This window comes from Aplidium turbinatum, chromosome 17 (assembly GCF_918807975.1).
Source record: "Aplidium turbinatum chromosome 17, kaAplTurb1.1, whole genome shotgun sequence".
In the NCBI taxonomy this organism is placed as follows: domain Eukaryota; kingdom Metazoa; phylum Chordata; class Ascidiacea; order Aplousobranchia; family Polyclinidae; genus Aplidium; species Aplidium turbinatum.
In genome coordinates this window covers 5,076,768-5,099,665 of record NC_137488.1, presented here as the reverse complement: position 1 = coordinate 5,099,665, position 22,898 = coordinate 5,076,768, and the positions used below count along the sequence as shown (strand labels likewise).

At 36.3% G+C, this 22,898-nt stretch overlaps 1 protein-coding gene across 1 annotated transcript; it reads right to left on the bottom strand.

The window, feature by feature from the left end:
- Window positions 1–923: 923 nt before the first annotated feature.
- On the bottom strand, window positions 924–14,675 carry LOC145786347 (guanine nucleotide-binding protein subunit alpha-13-like). Its single transcript, XM_082597990.1, has 8 exons — window positions 14,547–14,675; window positions 13,967–14,113; window positions 10,251–10,451; window positions 9,676–9,726; window positions 9,397–9,528; window positions 8,068–8,172; window positions 5,978–6,168; window positions 924–5,206 (listed from the first exon to the last, which is right to left on the bottom strand). Exons 1-8 carry the CDS (start codon window positions 14,673–14,675, stop codon window positions 5,062–5,064), a joined length of 1,101 nt encoding a protein of 366 aa, XP_082454116.1. The 3' UTR covers window positions 924–5,061.
- Between the last annotated feature and the right edge of the window lie 8,223 nt (window positions 14,676–22,898).

The following is a 22,898-nucleotide window of genomic DNA, read 5'->3' as shown; positions in this document are numbered from 1 at the left end:
TTTCTTTATTCTTTTCCCCAGATGACACAATAGGTTTTAACATCTTCACATGTTGAAAAACAAAGAAAATTTGATTTTGTAGATTTTATTCAGACTGTTAATTTTCAATAACAGTCTGATTTTGCGTTTTTCAACTTACTTTTTCTCATTTGCTATTGCTTCACCAAGGCAACAAAAAAATTTTTTGTCATTAGGAAACCGCAAAAACATCTCAAAAAATGTCAGTCAAGCACGAGCAGTAGCTGTAATCAAAATCTGCAAAATGTGACAAATCAGGCCACATTTCAAGGTGGCCATGGTTGAACCAAAAACTTTCACACATGAAGCAAGTCAAGCACAATGCAAAAATCTTCTAATAAGCGGCTTGGAAACAGAAGCTTTGTCGACGCAGCAAAAAAGCTGCAATAACGCAAGATGAAGTGACTTCAAGTAAAGGAAATGTCTAGACTAGATCGTTGGCCGGTGAGGCGATATGTGAATACGCAAACAAAGCTGGATTAACGTTTGATTGGTAAATTTTCAGTTTTCCTGATTTCCATGAGAATGATGGGATGGACAAAGAAAAAGGGCGAAAACAATCGCTGTTGGAAAAGAATCGGCTATCCTAACTCGTACAAAAAACTAAACTCAATAGTAAGCTACCGTGAAAAAGGTCAAATTATCTCAATTCTGAAGCGTGACTGTCTGAGTGTCAACAAAATGCGCCAGTTAATCACAAGTTGACATTGGGTCCACTCTGTGCTGCATGCCACCTGTAAACGGCATACTATGGACTTAGGCAAATAGAACTTTAAAACATGAGATAAAGCAAATCGGCTTCATCTTCGTCGAAGATAAACTGCAAACAAAGATGATAAGCTTACTGCTATTTTGCATTCATCAAATTAATGCTGGCATGTGCACTACAAACAAGAAAGCTTGGCCACAACTGTAACAAGAGATTTATTGCTCTGATAAGTCATTGATCCAAACGTAAATCAAATTTAAGAAAGTCAGACAATCGTGCGTTAATTGAACATAAAAAGTTAATAATTTTAATAAGTTTAGAGTTAAACGTGACATTTCTATATACAAAAACGACACCATGCAGGGTACGCACAACAAAAGTAAGCGCAAAAAGTGACGAGTCTGCAGAAGTACATTCATGAAAAAGAAACCAACAAGGGACGATTGAAATTAAACAATGCTATACGTTTCTGCTTTACACAAGTATATTTGCAAAGCCATGTATACAGCAGTGTATGAAAGATATTCTCAATTATTACTAGAAGAGTAATCCAGAAAGACTGTTTGTGATCAGCAGAAATAATAAATTCATTGCAATAGAATAGAAAGCTGAGACACATGTGGCAAGTCTATCTTAGTGTAATCGACAATAAGTGATCAATTGCATAAGATATCCTACGTTTAGGCAACAATAAAAAACCTAGAAGAAAACTGACAAGAGCTTCGGGTCAACCTGACCAGAACGAAAAAACTCAAAATTCAGACGACTAAACTCAAGGTACATCAAATGTTTAGAAAACTAAACGGTTTTCGATTAGACTACTGAACTTCAGCATTGGAAATAGTTAGTTTTCGAAACGTTTGCTGAAATACGAGTTAGTTTCTATGCTTAGTATGTAATTGAAAGACGTCTTATCCATATTTAAAAAGCACTTTGCTGCGTTAATTCCATACGAAAAAGGTGTTCGACATTTAAAAAGTCACCAATCTACTGATGGTTTTGCTGCGTGCAACACAATGATTGAAAACTTTCAAAAATAAAAACGTTACAAATAACATAAAAATCTGTTTAAAATCTGCAAACAAATGTTGTCAGAAGGCACTTTCCAGACAGTAAATCAACCGATTTTTTACGCTGACTAGACGTCTGCAGACGTCGAATCAGTGTAAAAATGACGGATTTTGCTGTCTGGGTTTATAAAACCGAAAACACTGGCAAAGAAAAACTGCATATGTTCCAACAGGCAGGCATTCACTTTCTCATTCAAGAGTGCACGCGGAATACTGACAGGATTTGGTAAAATAAACATTATAAATGCATCTTATGAAATTGGTACGTTTGCACAGACGCAGTGTATTACATTCTTTGGCCAATTGCAAGTAAGGCTCTTTGAAATGCGTCAATCGTAGACAACTGACTCGCCAGCGTTGCAAAAAGTTATACCTTCGGGAGGAAAATCTGGAAGCTACTTGTATCCACACACCTTTTACGTTGAGATCTAAATAGCTCTTAGGCAGTTTTGTGATCTAAACAGAAAAATCAATCATTTTTACATTGATTCAAAGTCTGAAGACGTTGAATCAATGTAAAAATCGACTGATTTGCTGCCTGGGTTGTTTGTGAGGATGTGATCTGACATATTGCAAATTTTGCACCAACGAAGCGGGGATACAGTAGACAAGGATTAAGGCTCAGTTCATGCAAAAAACATACGCAGAATCAAAGAATATGAAATGGCTCGTCACGTATCAGGTATTCTCGCGACATAATACAGCGGGACTATGCAAGGAATAGGCGAATAAGCTTAACTCTGATACAAAATTTGACAGGCAACAACAAACTAGACATTTAATAACTTTCTTTTGCTTTCGACACTATTTTCACGATATATATTTAAAAACAAGAATAAATTTCAAGACGCTGATAAAGATACTTAAAGTTAGGCTCTGAAAGAATAAAACAGCAGAGTGGACATCATGCTGCTGAATAAATCATCAATCTGGCGTTTATTAGCATTTGTAGGCGGATCATTGTAAACATTCAATATAGTTGTGATCGCTATGTTGTTGCATTGTGACAGTTTTAACATGTAACTATAGATTTTGTTGCATTATTCAATAAACCCTACTCGTGGAGATAAAACCGAATCTGGATGATGATCATATTCAGAAGCCTTATACTAGAAACATTCATCAACCAGGACAATACGCCAGCGCATAATGTTGCTCGGATAAGAAATCGCATAAAGTGTAATTCTCATCAAGTTTAAACAATCGAATAAGATTGTTTACCAGGTTAAAACAAGATCTATTCCCAGAAGCGTAGGCGAATGCGACAGGATGTGGCAAAACCATGGACTGCTTTGTTTCTACATTTCCTCAATTGAATTTCCAACACTTTCAGTTATCGTCTCATTGTTTACAGAGTTTAGACAAAAAGAAGATTTAATTTGGAATCTTGTGAATCGCAAGATATTAACTAAAAAACAAACATACATGCTTACAGCGAAACTACGTAAAAGTTCGGTACATTACGAGGCGCGCAACTCCGCTGTTCCAGCAACATTAGAAGGGTCAATTGCCAATTTGACATTTTTTTATGGTTTACTGCTGGCTTGCTTTCAACTAAAAACTTTAAATTACTTTAAAATTAACTTCACTCCTCCCCTATAACCCATAAAAAGTACACTATTTGGTAAACCAGAAAAAAAACGTAGGCAAACTCTTCTAGTGTTGCGGATAAGCCAAAAGCGGATGTAGTTTCGCACTCCCATGGTCTACAATCCCTAGAAAAGCACTTATATGGACCCTGAATGGCGAATACAAGAATGCATTCCAAGTACTCAAATCTTCTTGTAAAAAAACATCTTTAAAATTGCACCCAAAAAGTAGATTTCTGTTATAAAATAGAAAATTACTTATATGAGAGTGATTATACAGAAGTGTGGGAAGCTGAAGCTCAGAGGCCTGTGTGATGGCCACTGGAACCTACAAAGTTGACAGGTAAGGATATTTACACACAACATTCTTTAAATATTATCGTAGCAGTCATAGCAAAATTTATGTTTGGGCACAGATTATTTCACATAAAATCTTAACTGTTAATTCAATACAAAGTGGGCAGTACAAACAACAACACAATGCGATAATGATAAAGAACTATAATATCAGAAAATCACTCATACTGCAATTTCAACTAGCACTCAAATGTGTTGCAGATGACAAGGCGAAAAAAGCTAGAAATACAATGGCTTGGCGCTGTTGTACTATAACCCAAACATTCGAATAGTGTTACACGAGAAATGGAGCATGTCTCAATGACAAACGTGTCTATGCTAGACGTATACAGAAGCATGCAAGGGGCCCTCCCAAAGCAAAATACGCCATTTTTACATTGCTACTACGTCTGCAGACGTTGTGATCTGGGACGCGTCCAAAGTATAGTTGGCTTTAGCAAACACGGTGCTGTACTAAAGAAGCTGCTCCTTCAAGAGCCAAGTAAAAAGGTGTAATGCTGCTAAGTAGCTATAAGCAGTACATGTATTGCTACTGTATTCTGAAATTCATGTTCGGTTTAGGTAGCACTTTTACACAAAAAGTCTAAATCTAATAACGGCACTTTGTTTCACTGGCAAGAAGTTCGAAACGGTGTTATATGGAAGGTATTGACATTTACTTTACGAGAAACATGTCGCCCAAAGCGTCGTTTATCGATGTCGCCTTAGTATTTTGAGTTGGATATGACTTACACAAATTGACCAAAAGCCAGTTAATGAAAATAATCTAATCTACATTTCTTTTAAACGTTGGACTGTTATCTGCTCACTTTGCAAGCTTTTCAGCGCTGAATCTTCTTCACCTTACATGCCTTGACAATTACGGAGCACCAAGCATTACAATTCAGAGGAAATGCAAGCCTTCAACACACTAGCGATACTTAAACCAGGGAGTTAAAAGTGGACATATCAAGGTCAGTAATTCAACAAGCTTGTGATAAACAGTGCTGATGATCTCAAAATAAGGGCGGTAACCCTGTCTTTGCGTCTTCGTCTTTTGAAATAATTTTCAATGTCAAATATTGAAAAGTCAAATGCAATCGACAAAATAGTTCTGTTGGGCTGTGAATAGAAACAAGTTAGTCGTCTTATCCTAGCCTAGTATAGAACTCTAAACAGATGTTAAACCGGCCGAAACTAAGTCTCAAAGAATTGTCTTGCATTTCTGACTGAAACCACTCATCAGAATCCACCAGTCCAATGCTTGTAGGCATCTTGGAAGGAGTTGCACGTGCTGGTGGGTCGTTTTAAACAGTGATGGTGAAGATTGGGTGAAAAGTTACTCGAGCATAAGATGGTGAAGATTGTCATGCAAGATTGTGTCCTTGACCGCATTAAAGACGAATCTTATGTTGTTAGTGTCGATGGCCATGGTAAAATGGTGGAAAAAAGGTTTACTGGTGTCCCTCCGCTGGGATTCGAACCTGCATGGAAACTTAAATTTCACTAGGCGGGATATGTGACAAGTTTTGTAACAGGGAAACAACACATAATTTTTAACACAGTATTTAGAAATGCAGCACGTTTGTGAACTACGATTACAAATAAAGCCAATCTTCGTATCGATCTTGCGAAGTGTCTTATTAACTCGGTCCAGTGTAAAAAAAAGAACTGATTTGCTGACTGAAAAGACACATCTGCGATTCTACGTACGGTACTCTTTATGAGGGCCGTCGTTCCTAGTTCGGCAAGTTAAGAAAGAATCACATGGAGTGATTCTCTGCAGAATTATACAGTACACAGTACCAGTAATTCAGACATCGTGCCTTTGTCTTTGTGTTGAAAAAGTACTTCTAAATTTTTTTCAACACGAAACTTAATTTTGAATTGCGTACTTCGTAAAGAATTTCGTTCACTTTCATTTCAAGCCAACTTTCATGGGATTAATTTCGCATCGAAAAAAGGTCATTTCATACAACCATACCAAATAACACATAAAATAAAGAACTTAGGAGAAAACTATAAAGACACACTGACACTGATACTCCATTGTTTGCCTCGTTTTTAACCAAGAGGCAGACTAGTTTGGAACTAAAGCTGATCTACCCCTTCTGGTGGTAGAGTACAGTCAGTGAATATTGGAAATACTTCCGATTCTGGGATCAAATCAACAGTACGGTATGTTGTATTTTTTGAAACATCGGACACTAACATGAAACGATTTTTCTCTGTATGTTTAAGAAAACACAGTGTACCTGTATACAAGGTAGTTCTGCACCTCCGGCATAGCTGATGGGTCGCCTTCAAAGTCGGGAAAATAGTCTGAGATCAAAACACCCCGAGAGACTTTCTCCTCAAGCAGGTCGATTTTGTTCAAAAATAGAATAATAGAGACGTTCACGAAATAGTTATTGTTCACAATCGATTCAAATATATCCAGTGACTCCTGGAAATAAAAATACATGTCATGGAATCTTCTCAATCCCAAGCAGTAAGGCAGCACATACTCATCAGTAAACCAGCGCTTTTTTTAAATGCAAAAAAGCATTGGTTTGCTAGCTGGGTAGTTGTATTGCTGAGCTGTATTCATCACTTCGGTTCAACATGCTGGCATTTCACAGCAAGCGAACATCATTTTTACTTCAGCAATAGCATATTTAACCAGCATTTATATAAAATTATTGTTAATATTAATCGCAAAAATGAAACAATAAGCAGTAGGCTATCAACAGAAAAGAAGTTTATATAAACTATTTTAGCCATATTCAGTAATTCTAATTTAAAATTGTTTTATAAGTAAAAGATTCTCAACATAGGCGCCGACTTTTCAAAAGACCTTGGGGGGCGAGAAAGGTGATGACGTCATAAACATAATGCTATTTTACTCAATTAAAATAGTCTTTGATTAAGCTTACTGTCTTGTTTATTGACACCTAGGTCGCCAACCGAAATTATTAGAACCGCTGCTTGAAACGATTAATTAGTTTTACGCATGTAGTACGCCTATAGTCGTAAAAATTTTGATATTGTTAGCTCATAATTGAAACAGTTAGAAAACACGCCGATTCATTTCCTTTTCATGCGAGTGAATAACAACGATCAAGACAGTGAAGTTATCGAAATAAACGCAAAAAATCATGATCTAAAGCAGAGTGGAAACCCGCTATCAGTTTTATTAACCTCGTTTCGCTCGTTTTGCTAATTACTTACCTTCAAAGCGCTAACAACGGCGAAGTGTTTTCTCTTCTATTTTTTATCGAAAGTCTTCACAGTTTTTTATATACTCGAGCATAGGTCGAGATGTTCGCAAGTGATTTTCACCTCAAAAAGACAGGTTCAACTTATACACGGGACAAGCTGTTGTCTCCAGCTCGGCAGTTTTCAAAATGAACGCATTTTTGCTGCGGCAAAATCATTGCCGACGTAGATTACAGAGTTTGAAATGGCGTCGTCCTAAGTAAAAGTTTTGAATACGTTTATTTGCAGTGATTTCAAATTTAATGATTTCTTGTCAATTCTAAACTTTATGCACTTGTTGAGCAATATGCTAAGCTCACCAGACAAAACAGCGGAAAGAGCTGTTTTAAGAGATCGATTTTTTTATTTTTGCGTGTAGCATATAATCGTTCTTATTACGTAACATTCCATGATCGTTGAAGTCGATGTCAAACCTAAGCGGCCGCATAAAACAGTGATGTCAGGCGAGAACGTCGCTATAGTAGCATCTGGACGTGGACGTCGCTATAACATGCTATTGTGCGACGTCCACGTGTCAGGTTAGCTGGGTGACAATAGCGGTAAGAGACGTCGTTAATGCAGGCAATATCTGCGACCAAGACCATTTAAACACTTTTTCTTTTATTGGTTTTCAATTTAATTCTCACACATTGCGAACTAAACAATGCATTCTGTTGAATCATAATTGATCTCACAGCGGGAAGACCTCATTGAAAATAGCGCGTCTAGTTTAGCTGGTTTACTTAATATTGCAGTGAATACTAGTTACGTGACTATTCCAGCAGCGTAAGTTACTCTACCATCTACTTTGTAATTTCCATACGGTGTGAGAAAGCCATGCGATCAGCTGTTGTTTTGCGGGCAAGAGCAACGTAGGCTGTTTTTTCGCTTTCGGCATTCTTAAAGTCCGTTTAAATGATCTAAATGTCTTTCGCGAAGTGTTTTATCTTTGAAACACCACTTGTAATAACCATTTTTGTTGCCCCTCAACCAAAATTTTATGGGGGGCGCCGCCCCCAGCCCCCCGGAAGTCGGCGCGTATGATTCTCAAGCATTACAAAGTCTGAAGAAGGCTGGAAAAACACACCCCACACGAAAGCCACGGTACCTGCATCCGATTGCTTCTTCTATCCTCTGCTAGAACTTGGTCGAACTCAGAGGAGGATGCGACAAATAATATAGAAGTGACGTCCTCAAAACACTGAAGCCATTTCTGAAAACAACAACACTGTATTTATTTAACATGGTCATAATGTGACAAAATACACGTACTTTGGTTTCAACCAGAATGAAAGGACAAAAACAAATATTGCCTTTTTGGTGTGTTGCTGTTGGCACTGCAAACTTGCATCGTGGGAATGTTAAGCTTGTACTGGCGACTCCCAGGTTATAAAATGCTCAGCAATGATTTTACAGAGTTAAGCCTTCAGATATGTTTTATACGGATATCATAAACACAATATGGTCAGCTTCTGAAAAAGAAAACTTTGGGGCTAAGTTCATCGTCAAAGTGGTAGTTGCTGTGACAGATCTGGTTACATACAAAGCACAGAGATCGTTGCAAAGACTACAGAATGAGTTGACAGACTAACAGAGTTTAAAGAATTGTCAGGCACAGTGGCACACTTTGTGGCGGAGTGCTTTATCGCAGGTTAAAAGGTAAGTTATACAAGACATACTGTTTAAGAAGCGTGCTGTGTTATGGAAGTGAATGTTGGGCGATGAAGAGAAGAAATGTCAGGCAAATGCAAACTTCAGAAAAGAGGATGGCTTGTGTGATGTGTGCCAACACACTTCTTGACAAAATTAAAAATGATTTCTTGAAAGAGGACTGTTGTTGAGGATATTAGAGTGCTTGCGTGGACATCGTCTGAGATGGGTTGGACATATTGAAGGAGTGGATGAGAACAATTTGGGAAAGCGAGTTCAGAATAAGGTTGTGACAGGAAAAATGAGAAAAGGGAGACCAAAGAAAACGTAGAATGACACCGTGAAAAATGATATGACAAAAAGAAATCTGAAAATTGAAGATGCCAATAATAGAAAAAGATGGAGGAATCGCTGCAGACAATTGGCCGACCTTGATGTTTCGAGATGAACACCAGGCTTCGTTGAAGCAAAATAGATGATGATAAAACTGATAGAGGTGGAAGTATAATTCCGCCAGGCTAGTACATTATAGAACAAAGTTCTCTGTGTATCTAATATGAACAGCCTGTTTTTCAAGAATAGCGTAGAAAAAGTCACTAGCAAACCGAACAAATGAAACTGAAACTAAGTATAAAATAACCTCTGTCTAAAATTAGGTTATGAGGTCAGTTTTACAATCATTGCCTTCATGACGCTACAAAAATAAAAAAACATGTTTTTGAAAAATGTTCAGGAGGTTAACCTGAAAAACTTTCCACTTTTTTTTTAAAACAACCAAAAATTATACCGGGCGTTGGTTTCGCTGTCCACCGACGTCAAAAAAACGAAATGGAATTCCACGAATTTGAAAAATATATTCCTGAATCGCTTTGGTAGCTTTGCGAGAGAGTAGAGCGTCTTGTACTGAAGGTTCGTAATCCTGAAACAAGTATAATGAAGTGTACTTTTTCGATGAATTAACTTGTAATATACCTCAATCAATCCTACTGAATTAAGAGGAACTTTTTTCTTTACATTGCTACGTGTATACAAAATTTTGAGAGTGCACTAATGAAGAATAACTTACTGGCATTCCAATTCTTTCCAAGTTGTCCAAAAAGTGTCGCACTGATTCTCCCTGGACATAAAGATAGGCCTATTAAATAATAAGCTAAACCTGGTCACAAAAATGAGCCACATTGCTGGTATTACAGCAGAAGCAACAGCATCATAACTCATAAGTAATGATGGTAAACTCACACATTGACTATGAAAATCAGTACAAATATTAATAAAGATAACGTTTAGTGGGAAGTTTGAGCACATATAACAAACAGAGCTCATTGCTTCAAAAATGTGATATGTATTACATCTTCAAGCTTAATGTTTTAGTACGGTATCTATATTTTATATATACTTTGAAAAATGAAAAGAGGTTTATGACCATATTGTACATAGCATAATTTCACGACATAAACCAGCATTGTTTTCTATTCATTTACTACGACAGAGTGTTGGTGTAAAGTTTTCGCTTTGTTGTAAACTTGAAACACTGCAAAGTTTAGAAAAACAGCAGGCTAGGCTTTATCTATAAAATGAACATAATGTTAAACTCAGACTTGCAGTAGTTTTGCATTTTTCTGCATCAAATTTATCACTTACCAATTGAAATTCTCTTCTTCTGTCATAAGCTGTGCGTATTCCTTCGTCATTCCAAAGTTCTCTAATGTGTGGGACATATTGCATGAATGTACTGACATCCATAGAAAAAGAACGATCGAATGTCATGATATAATCAGCTTGGCTTTGTCTGCTTGGTTCTTCCCAAGGTATTCCGAGTTTATCTCTGGCATCAACCAATACCTGGTCAGATCAAAACATACAACATTGGGGTTTCCTCAAACCAGATAAAACAAGAAACAGTTACACTAAAGTAGGTTAGGCAGTTAGGCTATCTGATGTTTTATTCAAATTTAAAAATTGGAACAATTTCCATTGATCGGAAATTAAAAATAAATGCATACACATTCGATTACAAATTACAATCAAAGTGCCGAGCGTGTACTACTGTACTGTCTATTAGGGTGTACCATTTTTCAAAAAGTTTTTAGAAATTAGTGCGGCTATGTATTACGGGTTTCCACTATTGTTAAAAAGTATTTTGGTGGAGTTTCAGAATTTTCCCGCCAAAACTGTGGTTCTGCCGCCATTTTTTCAAAATGGCGGCCGGATGAGATATTATGAAAATCTACAGCCTTAAACTGGCGCAATGTGATCATATAATATGTCGATTACGGGGTTTTTGGGGTCACAGAACACGAATATGAAGTCAAAAACGCTCTACGGCAACAATTTTGTAAAGTGAATTTTGACATAAGATGTGATCACACTGTTTTGGACTGCATATTTACATGAAAAGAGCATCTTTAGTCATTTTAACCTTGAAATGCATGTATTGTATGCAAAATCTTTTCTAGTCGGTGTGATTATATCAATCAGTACGAGGGAAAAATGAACATGTACTTTCTCGTGTAGGCTACTTCAGATCCAATAAAAATCTACTAACTAGTCTACAGTAACCTGTATATTTAGTTGCTAACCTATACCTACTTACTAACTAATGGGCAGCAACAGCAGAGTACCCCACGGCAGACCAAAAGGTTCGAAAAGCAGAAGTAAACTCTCCCAACTGGGTAAATGCCTTACTTCTACACGACGAAGATCATCATAAGCTACAATGACTCGAAGAGGAGCTAGTGATTCTACCCAAGCTACAAGATTCAGTTATGTCACTGAATGAGACGGCCGGTGAAGCATAGCGGTTATTGGCACAAAGACCAAAAAGAAAGTACTTCCTCATTGGAAACACTAGCAAAGACTAGGTGTTTCTAAGCTCCCTAAAAGCTCTGACGTTCCAGCTAGGCTGTTGTTCCTCAGAGACGAAAGTCACAGAACGATCAACCAATCCATCGTGATAGCAAGGGAGGAAATTTGCCAGGTATGGAAACATCATTTTGGCGTGGGTTTGGTATTTGGTAAGAAGAACGAGAAGCAATCTGGAACAGACAAGGAATCGTGTAAGCTTATTGTTAAAAATGCGGATATAGACCGGCATCTGAGGAATTTGTGTGAAACTCGGTATCAACGAGAACTTGATTCCAGGCGTGAGAGGAATAATAGTGATTCATTTAAAACACGTTTGCGTGATATGGAAGAAAAGCTCAAGGATGCTCTGAATATATGTAAGACTACCTCGCTGTCAATTCGCATGCATTCTGGTATCATTGACTGGGAGACAGATCTGGAACATCTGAAAAATCCGCTCCAGCGAGATCAATTAGGTTGCGCATTGTGCACAGATACTCTGCAGAAGAGACGGGACTTCACTAGAGAAAAAACGACACAGTACAGCTGGTGAAAAGAAATATAAAGACGATGTTGCTGACAATCTTAAAACAGTGAAGTTGGAGTACAGATGAAGAAACAGAAAGTGACAGTGACAACTGGAAAAATCCTGAAAGGAAGAGAAAGAAAATGAAGATTATGTCGCCTACAGCTTTAACATCTGATCGACTTTAATTGAGCTATCGGCAAAGAACAATGTTCGTGGCTGCTGTGGCTCAAGCGTTCGGCATACAAGTCGAAGATACTAATATCTCAGCCACAACAGCTCATAGACTGGCTAATAAGACTAAGTCCTCTCACTCCCAAAATATCAGAGATGAGCTCCAGGCCCCTGATTTGGAAATAATTTACTGGGATGAAAAGATTCTGAAAATAGGAGGATATATTTCATCAGAACGGTTAACTGTGTATATGTGTCTGACGTTAGTTTTGATGATGAAGGTAATGCAGAAATGATGCAGCTGCTGGGAGTGCCTGAGATACCAGACGGCACCGGATCATCTCAGGAACAGGTCGTAATAAGATTGGTGGAAAACTAGAGAATGAAAGTTGTCATTGGTGGTATGTTGTTTGATCCGCCTGCTGCCAATTCAGGGAGGTGGCAAGGTGCTTGTACATTGCTGGAGGCAACAATTGGGAAAGCAATTTGGAACATACTGATCAAGAGTGACTACAAATGCCAGTATCAGAATGGAAAAATTTCGAAAATTTATGAGAAACTAAACAGATTCGCTTTGAACGTAAGGGTGGTCAACGATATTGTGGAACGCGGGATTAAGCTATTCACTGATTTTATTGGCAGGTGTTCTGACGAGAGCCACCGGCAAGCTCTCTTGGTTGTTGTGTAACGGCACAGAGTAACGGCACTCTGGTATTGTGTAACGGCACTCTGGTAATGTATTGATAAAATACTGCGAATTGAAATCAGTCGGGACTGAACCATAAGGAATAGCATGCAGAAGAAACAGGGATAGATCATGGCTAAGAGTGATTAACTCAATTTGTTTGTAAATGAATCGTGTTGTTATTTCAAAAGTTTGACAAAAGTTCAGGATTATTCATTCTGGCGTGAGGTATTCTTGGTCAGGTTGTGTCCATGTCTGTAAAATTTCACCATAAATTTCAAAGGGTAAAATTTCACTTTGCAAAATTGTTGTCGTAGAGCGTTTTTGACTTCAGATTCGTGTTCTGTGACCCCAAAAACCCCGTAATCGACATATTATATGATCACATTGCGCCAGTTTTAGGCTGTAAATTTTGATGATATCTCATCCGGCCGCCATTTTGAAAAAATGGCGGCAGAACCACAGTTTTGGCGGGAAAATTCTGAAACTTCACCAAAATACGTTTTAAAAAAAGTGGAAACCCGTAATACATAGCCGCACTAATTTCTAAAAACTTTTTGAAAAATGGTACACCCTACTGTCTATGCATACCAAAGTACTACACAATTAGCTCTGGAGTGCAAAATCTTAGGAACTTCCATGGAGTTCAAATATGCAGGAAATAGGCCTCCCACAAATGAACTATAACGGTGGTGCACCAAATGTTTTTACTTCCGGCAGCCTATTTCAATTAGAGTCTTGACTGAGGGTTATGGACACAACATTTCAATTATGATGAAGCATGGCAAGACGCTGAAATAGTCATATGGTGAAATGACCAAATTCTACATCACTTGACAACACAGTAAAAACATCAATCTGGCATATGCCCATGTCTTAATGACGTGCTTCGTTCAATGCACATTTTGAGACCATCTCCTCAACGTTTGCAAATGCATAGCAATCAGTATGATATAGTATACATACACAAAAAAAAAAAAAAAAAGATAGATAGAATGATACATAAGACGAACATACAAAAAAGATATGCCGAAAATCCTTCATTGATAATGCAAAGTACACTTCATTGCAATTGATTTTCTTGAACTTCTATTTAACAGAAAAGTTAACTTCTATTAAAAAGAATACCTTCATTCCTTTGACTATGTTGGTATAAATGATGGGTCGAAACTCAAGTAAAGCATTTCTGTCATAGCCATCGCCATGAAGAATTCGCATCTGTTTCAGAAACGTACTCTTGCCACTTTCACCCGCTCCAAGCAGAAGAAGCTTAACCTTCAAAAGCAATAATGTTTTAGAAATACACAAGACTGCTCTCTTTAAAATTGCAATTACAACATGCATAAAAAAAGTAAAACAAAAAGTTAAAACTACATGCTTGATTTAATTTTGTCATGAAGCATGGGCTACTTAAAACCTTACTGCACATAAGCCTTGAGATAGACTTTAAATGAACAGGAAATAACCCATTGATAATAGAAATTCAATAACAACTGAAGAAAGTCTACCAGATGCTTAATTAAGACCTCAATAAACAAAAATATTAAGTCTACAAAGGCTAATAATTCGTGTTAGGCCTAGTGTTATTATGATCATTGTTAATATGCAGCCATCATTGTAAAATGAAGATAAAAATCTTTAGAAGTTCTAGGATCGTATAGGCTATACCTATTCAAGTAGGCTTCATTGATAGTTAACACTACTTTACCTGACGTCTGTAATACAACTTCTCTTTTGCGAGATCTTTATCAATCTTCTTGCTTCTTTGTTTATTAACATCTTTAAAGAAGCATGAAAATCCACAGACTAGTGGGATATTAGGATCACTTTGCCCCATCAGATGCCCATTGAACAATAATCTAGTTAACAATTGACACACTAAATTCTGCAAAAAACATGACAAATATGTATAGGGTACCAAACAAACAAAAGGTACCGGTAATTGGTAAAAGTCCACAACAAATAGAAGAGTGCCACAATAAAAACCTGTCATCATGAAACATCAAAAACTTGCCCTTACTGACGTTACAAAAACAATTGCGCATAAAAATTTCAGTAGTAAAATGATCCTTGCTAAACATCTGAAGACAGATAAAATAATATTATGACAATCTCAGTGACCAGGCCTGCGTCAGTGGGTCAAAGTCTCCACAAGTATACAAAACTGCCAAAATTAAGCCTTCAAAGAAGCTTTCCCAGTCTGAGGATAAAGATTCCATCATTCAATCAACAAATGCAACGGTATCTGAGAAATGGCTTGCAGCAACCCAGAGTATTGTAAATGGCATCTCAGTTGAGAACCACAGCACTAAATCGTACCGTAGAGATAAATCTTTGCTCACTTGATTGCTTTCCAGAAGTTAGTAGCAGTAAATTCAATTGACTTAAAACAACAGCAATGGAAACCCATGAGAATTGATGAAACAAGATATACATACAGATACTGTACAAAGTATCACAAACACGTTTCTATTTGAAAAAGATGCTGAAGAAGCACTCTTATGGTGGCAAAAGCTTTATTAATAACTTATGCATGTTTCTGAACCTGACTGACTTTTTTAGTTGTTAGAACAATGATAATAATCAGAAAAAAATATTTGACTAATTCATAATTTGATTGAAGTGGGAGTAAAGCCAAAAGATAATTCGAAAATTTTTGAATCTTTATTCATTGAAGTTTCTGTTAGTAATAAAAAGTATACTGTTGGGACTATTATATATACCGATCACCTAAAAATGACTGCAAATCTCACTACTCTTTTATTCAACATTTAACTCAAGTTCTACAATCAACTAAAAATGATTGTTATATTTTGGGTGATCTTAACTATAACCTTCTTGATCTAAACAACAAACATACCAACCAACGGATTTGTTGAAACCATGTTTGATTACAGCTACTATCCTATCATTAATAAACCAACCAGAATATGCAATTCAGCAGCCACAATAATTGACCACATTTGGACAAATGTCTACAATGCTCAAATAAAAACAGCAGTGCTCACTGACTGTATTGCAGACCATCTTCCAGTATTACAATGCTTATTAGTCAAACAGAGTAATTTTCAAAAAGAACATAGAAATTTATGTGATAAAAACATTGCTATGTTTACAGAAAAGTTACAACAATTAGATATCTCTGACATATATTATGAAACTGATGCAAACCAAGCATACGATTTATTTATTGACAAGTATAATACTCTTTTCAAAACTTGTTTTCCAGTATGTAATGACAATAACAAGAAACATAACCAGGGTTGAGAAAAACCCGGGTTTTTTTAAAAAAGCCCAACCCGCCCGGGTTTTTTAAAAAAACCCGGGTTTTTTTGGGTTTTATTGGGTTTTTTTAAAAAAGATGCAAAAAAAGGTAGATTCATGCTTATTTCACCTCAAAACTACTTTTTACGAGTGAAGTGCCTTTCACTCACAGTACACGCTTGCATAACTCAATAAAATAATGCACTAGGGCTGTTGTTGCTTGAATGTTGCATCATCCATTAGTTTCAAGATCAAGTTGGATGTTGCATCATCCACTGATTTCTATACCAAGTTGATGCTACTGTGGTAGAAATCACATTATTGCATCATTTGTTTAGATTTGAAGGCAAGGAGCATTTATGCCATCATGTTTAAATATTTTTTATCATTTATATATATATTATATATAGTAATGGATGAGCAATTGAGCGATTGCGTGGCCAATTAGGCAAATGCTCTGAAACAGCCATGCGTTAGAATCCAGAATCTGTAATTGGTAAATAGCCTCCTAAATTGCATTTCACATCATATATACAGACTACAGTAGAGTAGTACTTTCACCAATTTAACTATAAGGCCTTCTTGCATAAATGAGTTTTAATGTAGTATACACAAAGTGACATTACTTGATTTTTGTGTACTGTGCAATATCCACTGCGTTTTCAGTTTATTCTTGGAAATTACTTCACAATCACATCCTTAAGTCCTAATTTAAAGTTTGTTGTAAGTGCCTTGTAGTGTTTTTGTAAATTTTTTTAATTTTCCAATAAAAACTGGACAAATATGATGCTCTGGGTTTTTTTATGGGTTTTTTTAAGTGGGTTTTATTAAAAAAACCCACCCGGGTTTTTTTGGGTCGGGTAAAATACCAACAACCCTGAACATAACATATGGTATGATAATGAGTTGAAAGAAATGCATCCATTCAAACAATTGGCATATAAAAAATTTCTTAGAAAACCAACTCCAACAAATAAAGCAGCATATAATAAACAAAGAAATACTTATGAAAGATTTTTGAAATTTAAGAAAAAAAAATATTTCAAAACCCTAACTGCATAAGCACAAAAATGATCTTAAAAAGACCTGGAGTGTCATAAATAGTTTGCTTGGAAGGAAAAAACCTAAAAGTGACTACCCTATTAGCATTAATGGTCAGGTAGTAAATGATACTACACAAAAATGCAATCACTTTAATGAATATTTTACTTCTGTGGCAGAAAAATTACTTGAAAAAATTCCCCATTCTGCTGATCATTTTTCCAAGTATCTTCCAAATTCATCACCCAAATCAATATTTCTAAAACCTGCAAGTTTTGAAAAAATTTACGGATTTATTAAATCTTTAAAACCAAAGTTAAGCTGTGGTACTGATGGCATTCCAGGCAAAATTTTAAGGCATACCCCCAGGGCTGGGGAGCCACTGCAAAAAAGCATAGGCTCCAGCTCCGGAGCTATCAAGCATTCATCCACTAGCTCCAGCTCCGGAGCTATAAATTTTTAAACAGCGGCTCCGGCTCCATACTTTATCCGACTTATTCTTTTAAGCGGTATGCTATGCGCTTAACCGATGTTTTTACTTTACAGTGCCGGCAAAAAAAATCTTTACATTCAGTCGGCAAAAAAAAACTTTACATGTAAAATCTGTAGAAATTCTTAGCTTACTGTTCCCGCCAAAAACATTGCGTCACAAAAACGCTTATAGTTACATCATTACCTACTCTCTGGCAACATTTCGCCGTAAAGCCATTGCTCTGCGTGCGTAGTGTTGCTTTCCAGCTTCGTGAATAGTAAGGGAGGTGAAATCGCACAATATGTTTCATTTTCTCAAAGTTTTGAGGTCTTGCAAAAAAAATTTCAAAATCTAAAATGGGTCGAAAGAAGAAGCAAATGGAAGAAAAACCTCGTGCCTTGACTTTGTGAGAGAAGAGAGATTCTTTGATTGCTGTAGCCAGAGATATTGGGGTCTCAAGAGAGGCAATTTATCAATTAAAAAGGTGAAATATTCACTCATTGCAAAGATTTTGGTGATACATTGCCTCTCTGGAGACCTCAATATCTCTGGCTACAGCAATTACAGAATCTCCCTTCTCTCACAAAGTCAAGGCACGAGGTTTTTCTTCCATTTGCTTCTTCTTTCAACCCATTTTAGTTTTTGAATATTTTTTTGCAAGACCTCGAAACTTTGAGAAAACAAAAAATTTTGTGCGATTTCAGCCCCCTTACTATTCACGAAGCTGGAAAGCAACACTACGCATGCAGAGCAATGGCTTTACGGCGAAGTGTTGCCAGAGAGTGGGTAATGATGTAACTATAAGCGTTTTTATGACGCAATGCTTTTGGCGGGAACAGTAAGCTAAGAACTTCTGCAGATTTTACATGTAAAGTTTTTTTTGCCGACTCCATGTAAAGATTTTTTTTGCCGGCACTGTACATCAGATTGGATTTGGTTTGGGATTTCAGGTTTTGATTCAAATAAATTCAATGTAAGTTTTGATTCAAATAAACCGATTTCGTCTGTATTCAATACTGGAGCTGGAGCTGATAAATATTTTGTAGCTCCAGCTCCGGCTTCACATGAAATGTTTAAAAAGGCTCCAGCTCAGGCTCCAGAGAAAATGCTTGGCTCCAACGCTCCAGGCTCCGGCTCCCCAGCCCTGCATACCCCCGATAACATAATAAAAGTACTAACATATTTTTAACTTATCTTTGGTACATGGTGACTTCATAAAAGCATTTAAAATCGGTAAAGTAGCCTAGTACCAATCTTTAAAAAGGAGACCCAAGCAATTGCAGTAACTATAGACCAGTTAGTCTTTTGTCTTGCTTCTCAAAAATCTTAGAAAAAGTTATGTACTCAAGATTATACTATTTCCTTGATCAGCGTAATTTCTTTTACACCCAGCAGTTTGGTTTTAGACATAACCACTCCACGAACCAGGCTACTACACTGCTAACCAACAAGATCTACAAAGCAATGGAAAATAAAGAAGTGCTCAACCCTTGGCATCTTTCTAGATTTATCAAAGGCTTTTGACACAGTATATAAATCATGAAATACTTCTGACAAAACTTTATCACTATGGTATCAGAGGAACACCCCTCCAGTGGTTTCAAAGCTACTTAAATAATCGTTTTCAGACAGTAGAAATTTCTGGTAGTATTTCAACTCCATTAGAGACAAAGTGTGGTGTGCCTCAAGGTTCTATTTTAGGCCCCCTATTATTCATAATTTACATATTAACGACTTCCCAAATTGTTTAAATTGTACTGATTCTATCATTTTTGCGGATGACACAAATCTTCTGATGTCAGGTAAGAGTGTGGATAAATTGCATGAAGCGGCCAATACAGAAATGCAAGAAGTTGTCAAATGGCTTGTAGCAAATAAATTATCACTCAATGTAAACAAAACAAAACACATGGTATTTGATACTAACAGTTTACGTGCGAATAAGTGTAAGCAAATCTTAAGTATAAATGATCAACCAATTGAGAGATTACCAAATATCAGTTTCCTTGGCCTGACTCTAAATGAAAATCTTTCATGGAAACCACACATGCAACATTTGCTGCAAAAGCTTCGAAGAAATTTTGGCATAATTACCAAGATTAGACCCTGTCTTAATTTGTCAAATTTGATCTGCTTATACCATTCTTTAATTGAAAGTAACCTGAGGTATTGCATTACGACTTGGAAATATGGCAACGAAGGACTTATACAAAAACTTCAAAAAAATCTGTGACAAATTTCATCGTATTTTCCGTCCCAACAATGATAGTTGTAGCAAGATCCCTATATCAATTGAGCTATTGTTCAAACTGGAAATTGGTGTTTTCGTGTTTAAATTTCACAACAATTTACTACCAGATTGCTTCACCAACCTTTTTAAATATGTCAAAGAGGTTCACAGCCTGTCTACAAGAAACCATGATAATGATTCTCTAAACATTCCATAGCCTACTTCTCAAAAACGCTTACTCAACATTCAATAGAATTCACAGGTGCGAAAACATGGAACGAATTTCCTTCTTCAATTAGAAAGACTGATACAAAGTCACTTTTTATTCACAAACTAAAACAACATTTAAGCAAAACGGACACGCAATAGAAAGACAATGTAGAAAGGCTTTCTTGCATTCTTGTGAAGGTTTTAGTGGAAATCCGAAATTATTTACAAAAAATTAGGCTTACCTAACAATAATATCGATTGCTTGTGCTGTATTTTTATGTTTGTAGATATTAACAGCAAACGCAATACTCGATACCGGTAATCAACACAACACATCGCAAAAGGGGATGAGAGCTTCATCAACACCATCAGGACATCATCATCTACCAGCTCATCCATTCCATCACCCACCAGGACAAGAAACAATAACTTAAACTGGATATCAAACCTCAATCGTCGAAGGCTACTGTGTGATGTGCAGTCTAACTATAGAAAGAGCTCAACACCGGCTCTCCTGGGCCACATTGAAACGGGCTTTTGCCTGAGGATGGGTTTCTTTTATGTCCGGTTTTCTTTCTCCATCCTATTAATATTATTATTACTGCTCATCCACATCAATATTGGAACTGGCAAATTCAATCCACAACACTTTTCATTAGGCTGTCATTCATTACTACATGTGTGATTCTCTGTGTTTTTGTTTTATTTTTTGCTGTATTTGTTTTTTTGGGTTTTGTGGCCGTGCTAACTACTGATACGTATATAGCCTACTACATAATTTTTCATTCAGGCACGTTTTAAACCTTTCGAGGTTTTGCCACCTTTTCCCGTTCGTTAACGTGCTGGTAGGTTTATATCGATTTTAGTAGTTAGTACGGTATCTTTTTCGTCCCGGACGCGTTAATGACGAAAAATAAAATGATTGATTGATTTAATCACAAGGATCTTTAAAAATATGTTTATAACCAATAGCTTATAGTAGTCAACTTATCATTTGGTTAAATTGACAGCATAAAACTTCAAACATTTAGAAAATCCATACAGTGATGTTGTTATTGCGCTTCAGAATTTTAATTTGGTAATGACGTCACTTTAAAAGTTAGGCTGCCATAGTTTTTTTTTTCTCCAATTGAAAGTTGCTAAATGACTTATCAATTTTCATATGGATTGACATTTTTGAACTTGTGTCAAACATTTTTGGATTGTTTAATTACGGCATTTTTATCTTTTGCTGTGATTTAAATGCCAATGAAATGCTTTTATAAAATTTTGATTTACTTTTACGTTCAAGTGGCATTTAGAAGCTGCTTCTTGGAAATGCAAACTTTTTTTTCAATATTTTGTCAAAAAACAAACATTTCTATCTTTGAATACTGTTGAATCATATACTTATTGCACAAAAAAATAAATCCTTTGATTATAATTTTAATATTTTGATGTTCCACTTTTTATTCTAAGCTCCACAATAATGCTTGCAAAATTTATTTTTACTTTGGCCAGCAGCTGTTGTTATGACCTCTTGCCCTTTGACCATAACTATTTCTTTGTGTATTTGTCATAATTTTTGTTTTGCTTATGTTATTTTTCTTTGTTTTTTTTTTTTTTTGACTGACTAAAAAAAGACTAACTGATTATTATTCAGTGAAAAGTTGTGAATCTGTTGTGAATTTTGTTTCTAGATGTTTGGCAACTTTGCTTATTTTTCACAAACTGAGACAAAAATTGTAATGGAAAGCAAATGGGGCAAGTAATCACAAACATGTTGGTAAGATTTGGATTTACCTGTCTGCAGAAAGATGCCGACCAGATAAAAAGTAATAAGATAGATAGAGATTTGGCAAAAGAAAAGCAACGCTTTAAACGACAGGTAACAAAGTTGATCAAATGGGATTTTTTGCTGTAGAATTATTGGTTATATGCAGTTACGGTAGCCTACCGTACTACTGTACCTGCAAACTAAAATTAAAGTTCTTGGTTTTTTATTCATGTACAGCTTGAAATTCACTTATAATCATAATCACTGTAAATTTTAATTACTTACAATCTGAATGTCTAAATGTGAAAAAAAAAAGTTTTTAATTCTTTAAGCAGAGTGCTGTTTGAAATTGAATTTTAGTTAGCGGTACTGTTTCTAAGCTTGTTTAATATTTAATTGGTTGGTTGTGGGAATCTTTATTCCCAGATTGGGAAGCTTCTTAGAGCCTAATCCTGGCAGTTTTGCATACTGGTAGAGGGTTTCAACCTCAGCCCTATCATTCAGATTGTCAGAGTGAAGATTCTGCTTGTTGAAAGTGTTGTAATCTGTACATTATTGTATGGTTAAGTAGAGTAGAGAGTAGGGTGGCTCTTATTTGGCAAAAAATGAAAAAAATTTGAATTTTGTGTGGGACACCCTTTGAAAAGGTGAGGTTGTCAGAAAAAATAACTCTTGCAAAAAATTTTTGAATTTGAAATTGATTTAGAGGTGGCCCTCCCCCCCTAAAGTTTTGCGCCCTCCTCCCAAATACCAAATCTGCATATCTCAAAAACTGCTTGAGCTAGAGATACGGTTTTTGTGTCAAAAGATGCAGAAAGCATGATTTCCTATCTGCTTTCTGAACAGTGATTGCGTCTATCTTGAGTAGAAAAGCAGTTATTAGAAAAAACCTGTTTTCGGTATTCTAGCACAAAACAGTGCTAAACAAGTATTGTGGCCCAAGCTATTCAATAAACAAAGTTCATAAACTAACCTGTAAAACTGGTAAAGCAATAAACGAAATAAGTATTTCTAAACTTTTATGCATTCATGCATAGCTAAAATGCCCGTTTTTTGTCATATTCCTTGGAGAAACTCTTGAGCGTAG

What these genes read in the sequence shown, in the direction of transcription:
- LOC145786347 (XM_082597990.1), bottom strand. Translation starts at nt 14,675, where the DNA reads ATGGGGCAAAGTGATCCTAATATCCCACTAGTCTGTGGATTTTCATGC. An exon ending in ACATAGTCAAAGGAATGAAG is followed by an intron (nt 10,452 to 13,966) that starts GTATTCTTTTTA and finishes TGATCTGACCAG; the next exon opens with GTATTGGTTGATGCCAGAGA. An exon ending in TGGAAAGAATTGGAATGCCA is followed by an intron (nt 9,529 to 9,675) that starts GTAAGTTATTCT and finishes TACTTGTTTCAG; the next exon opens with GATTACGAACCTTCAGTACA.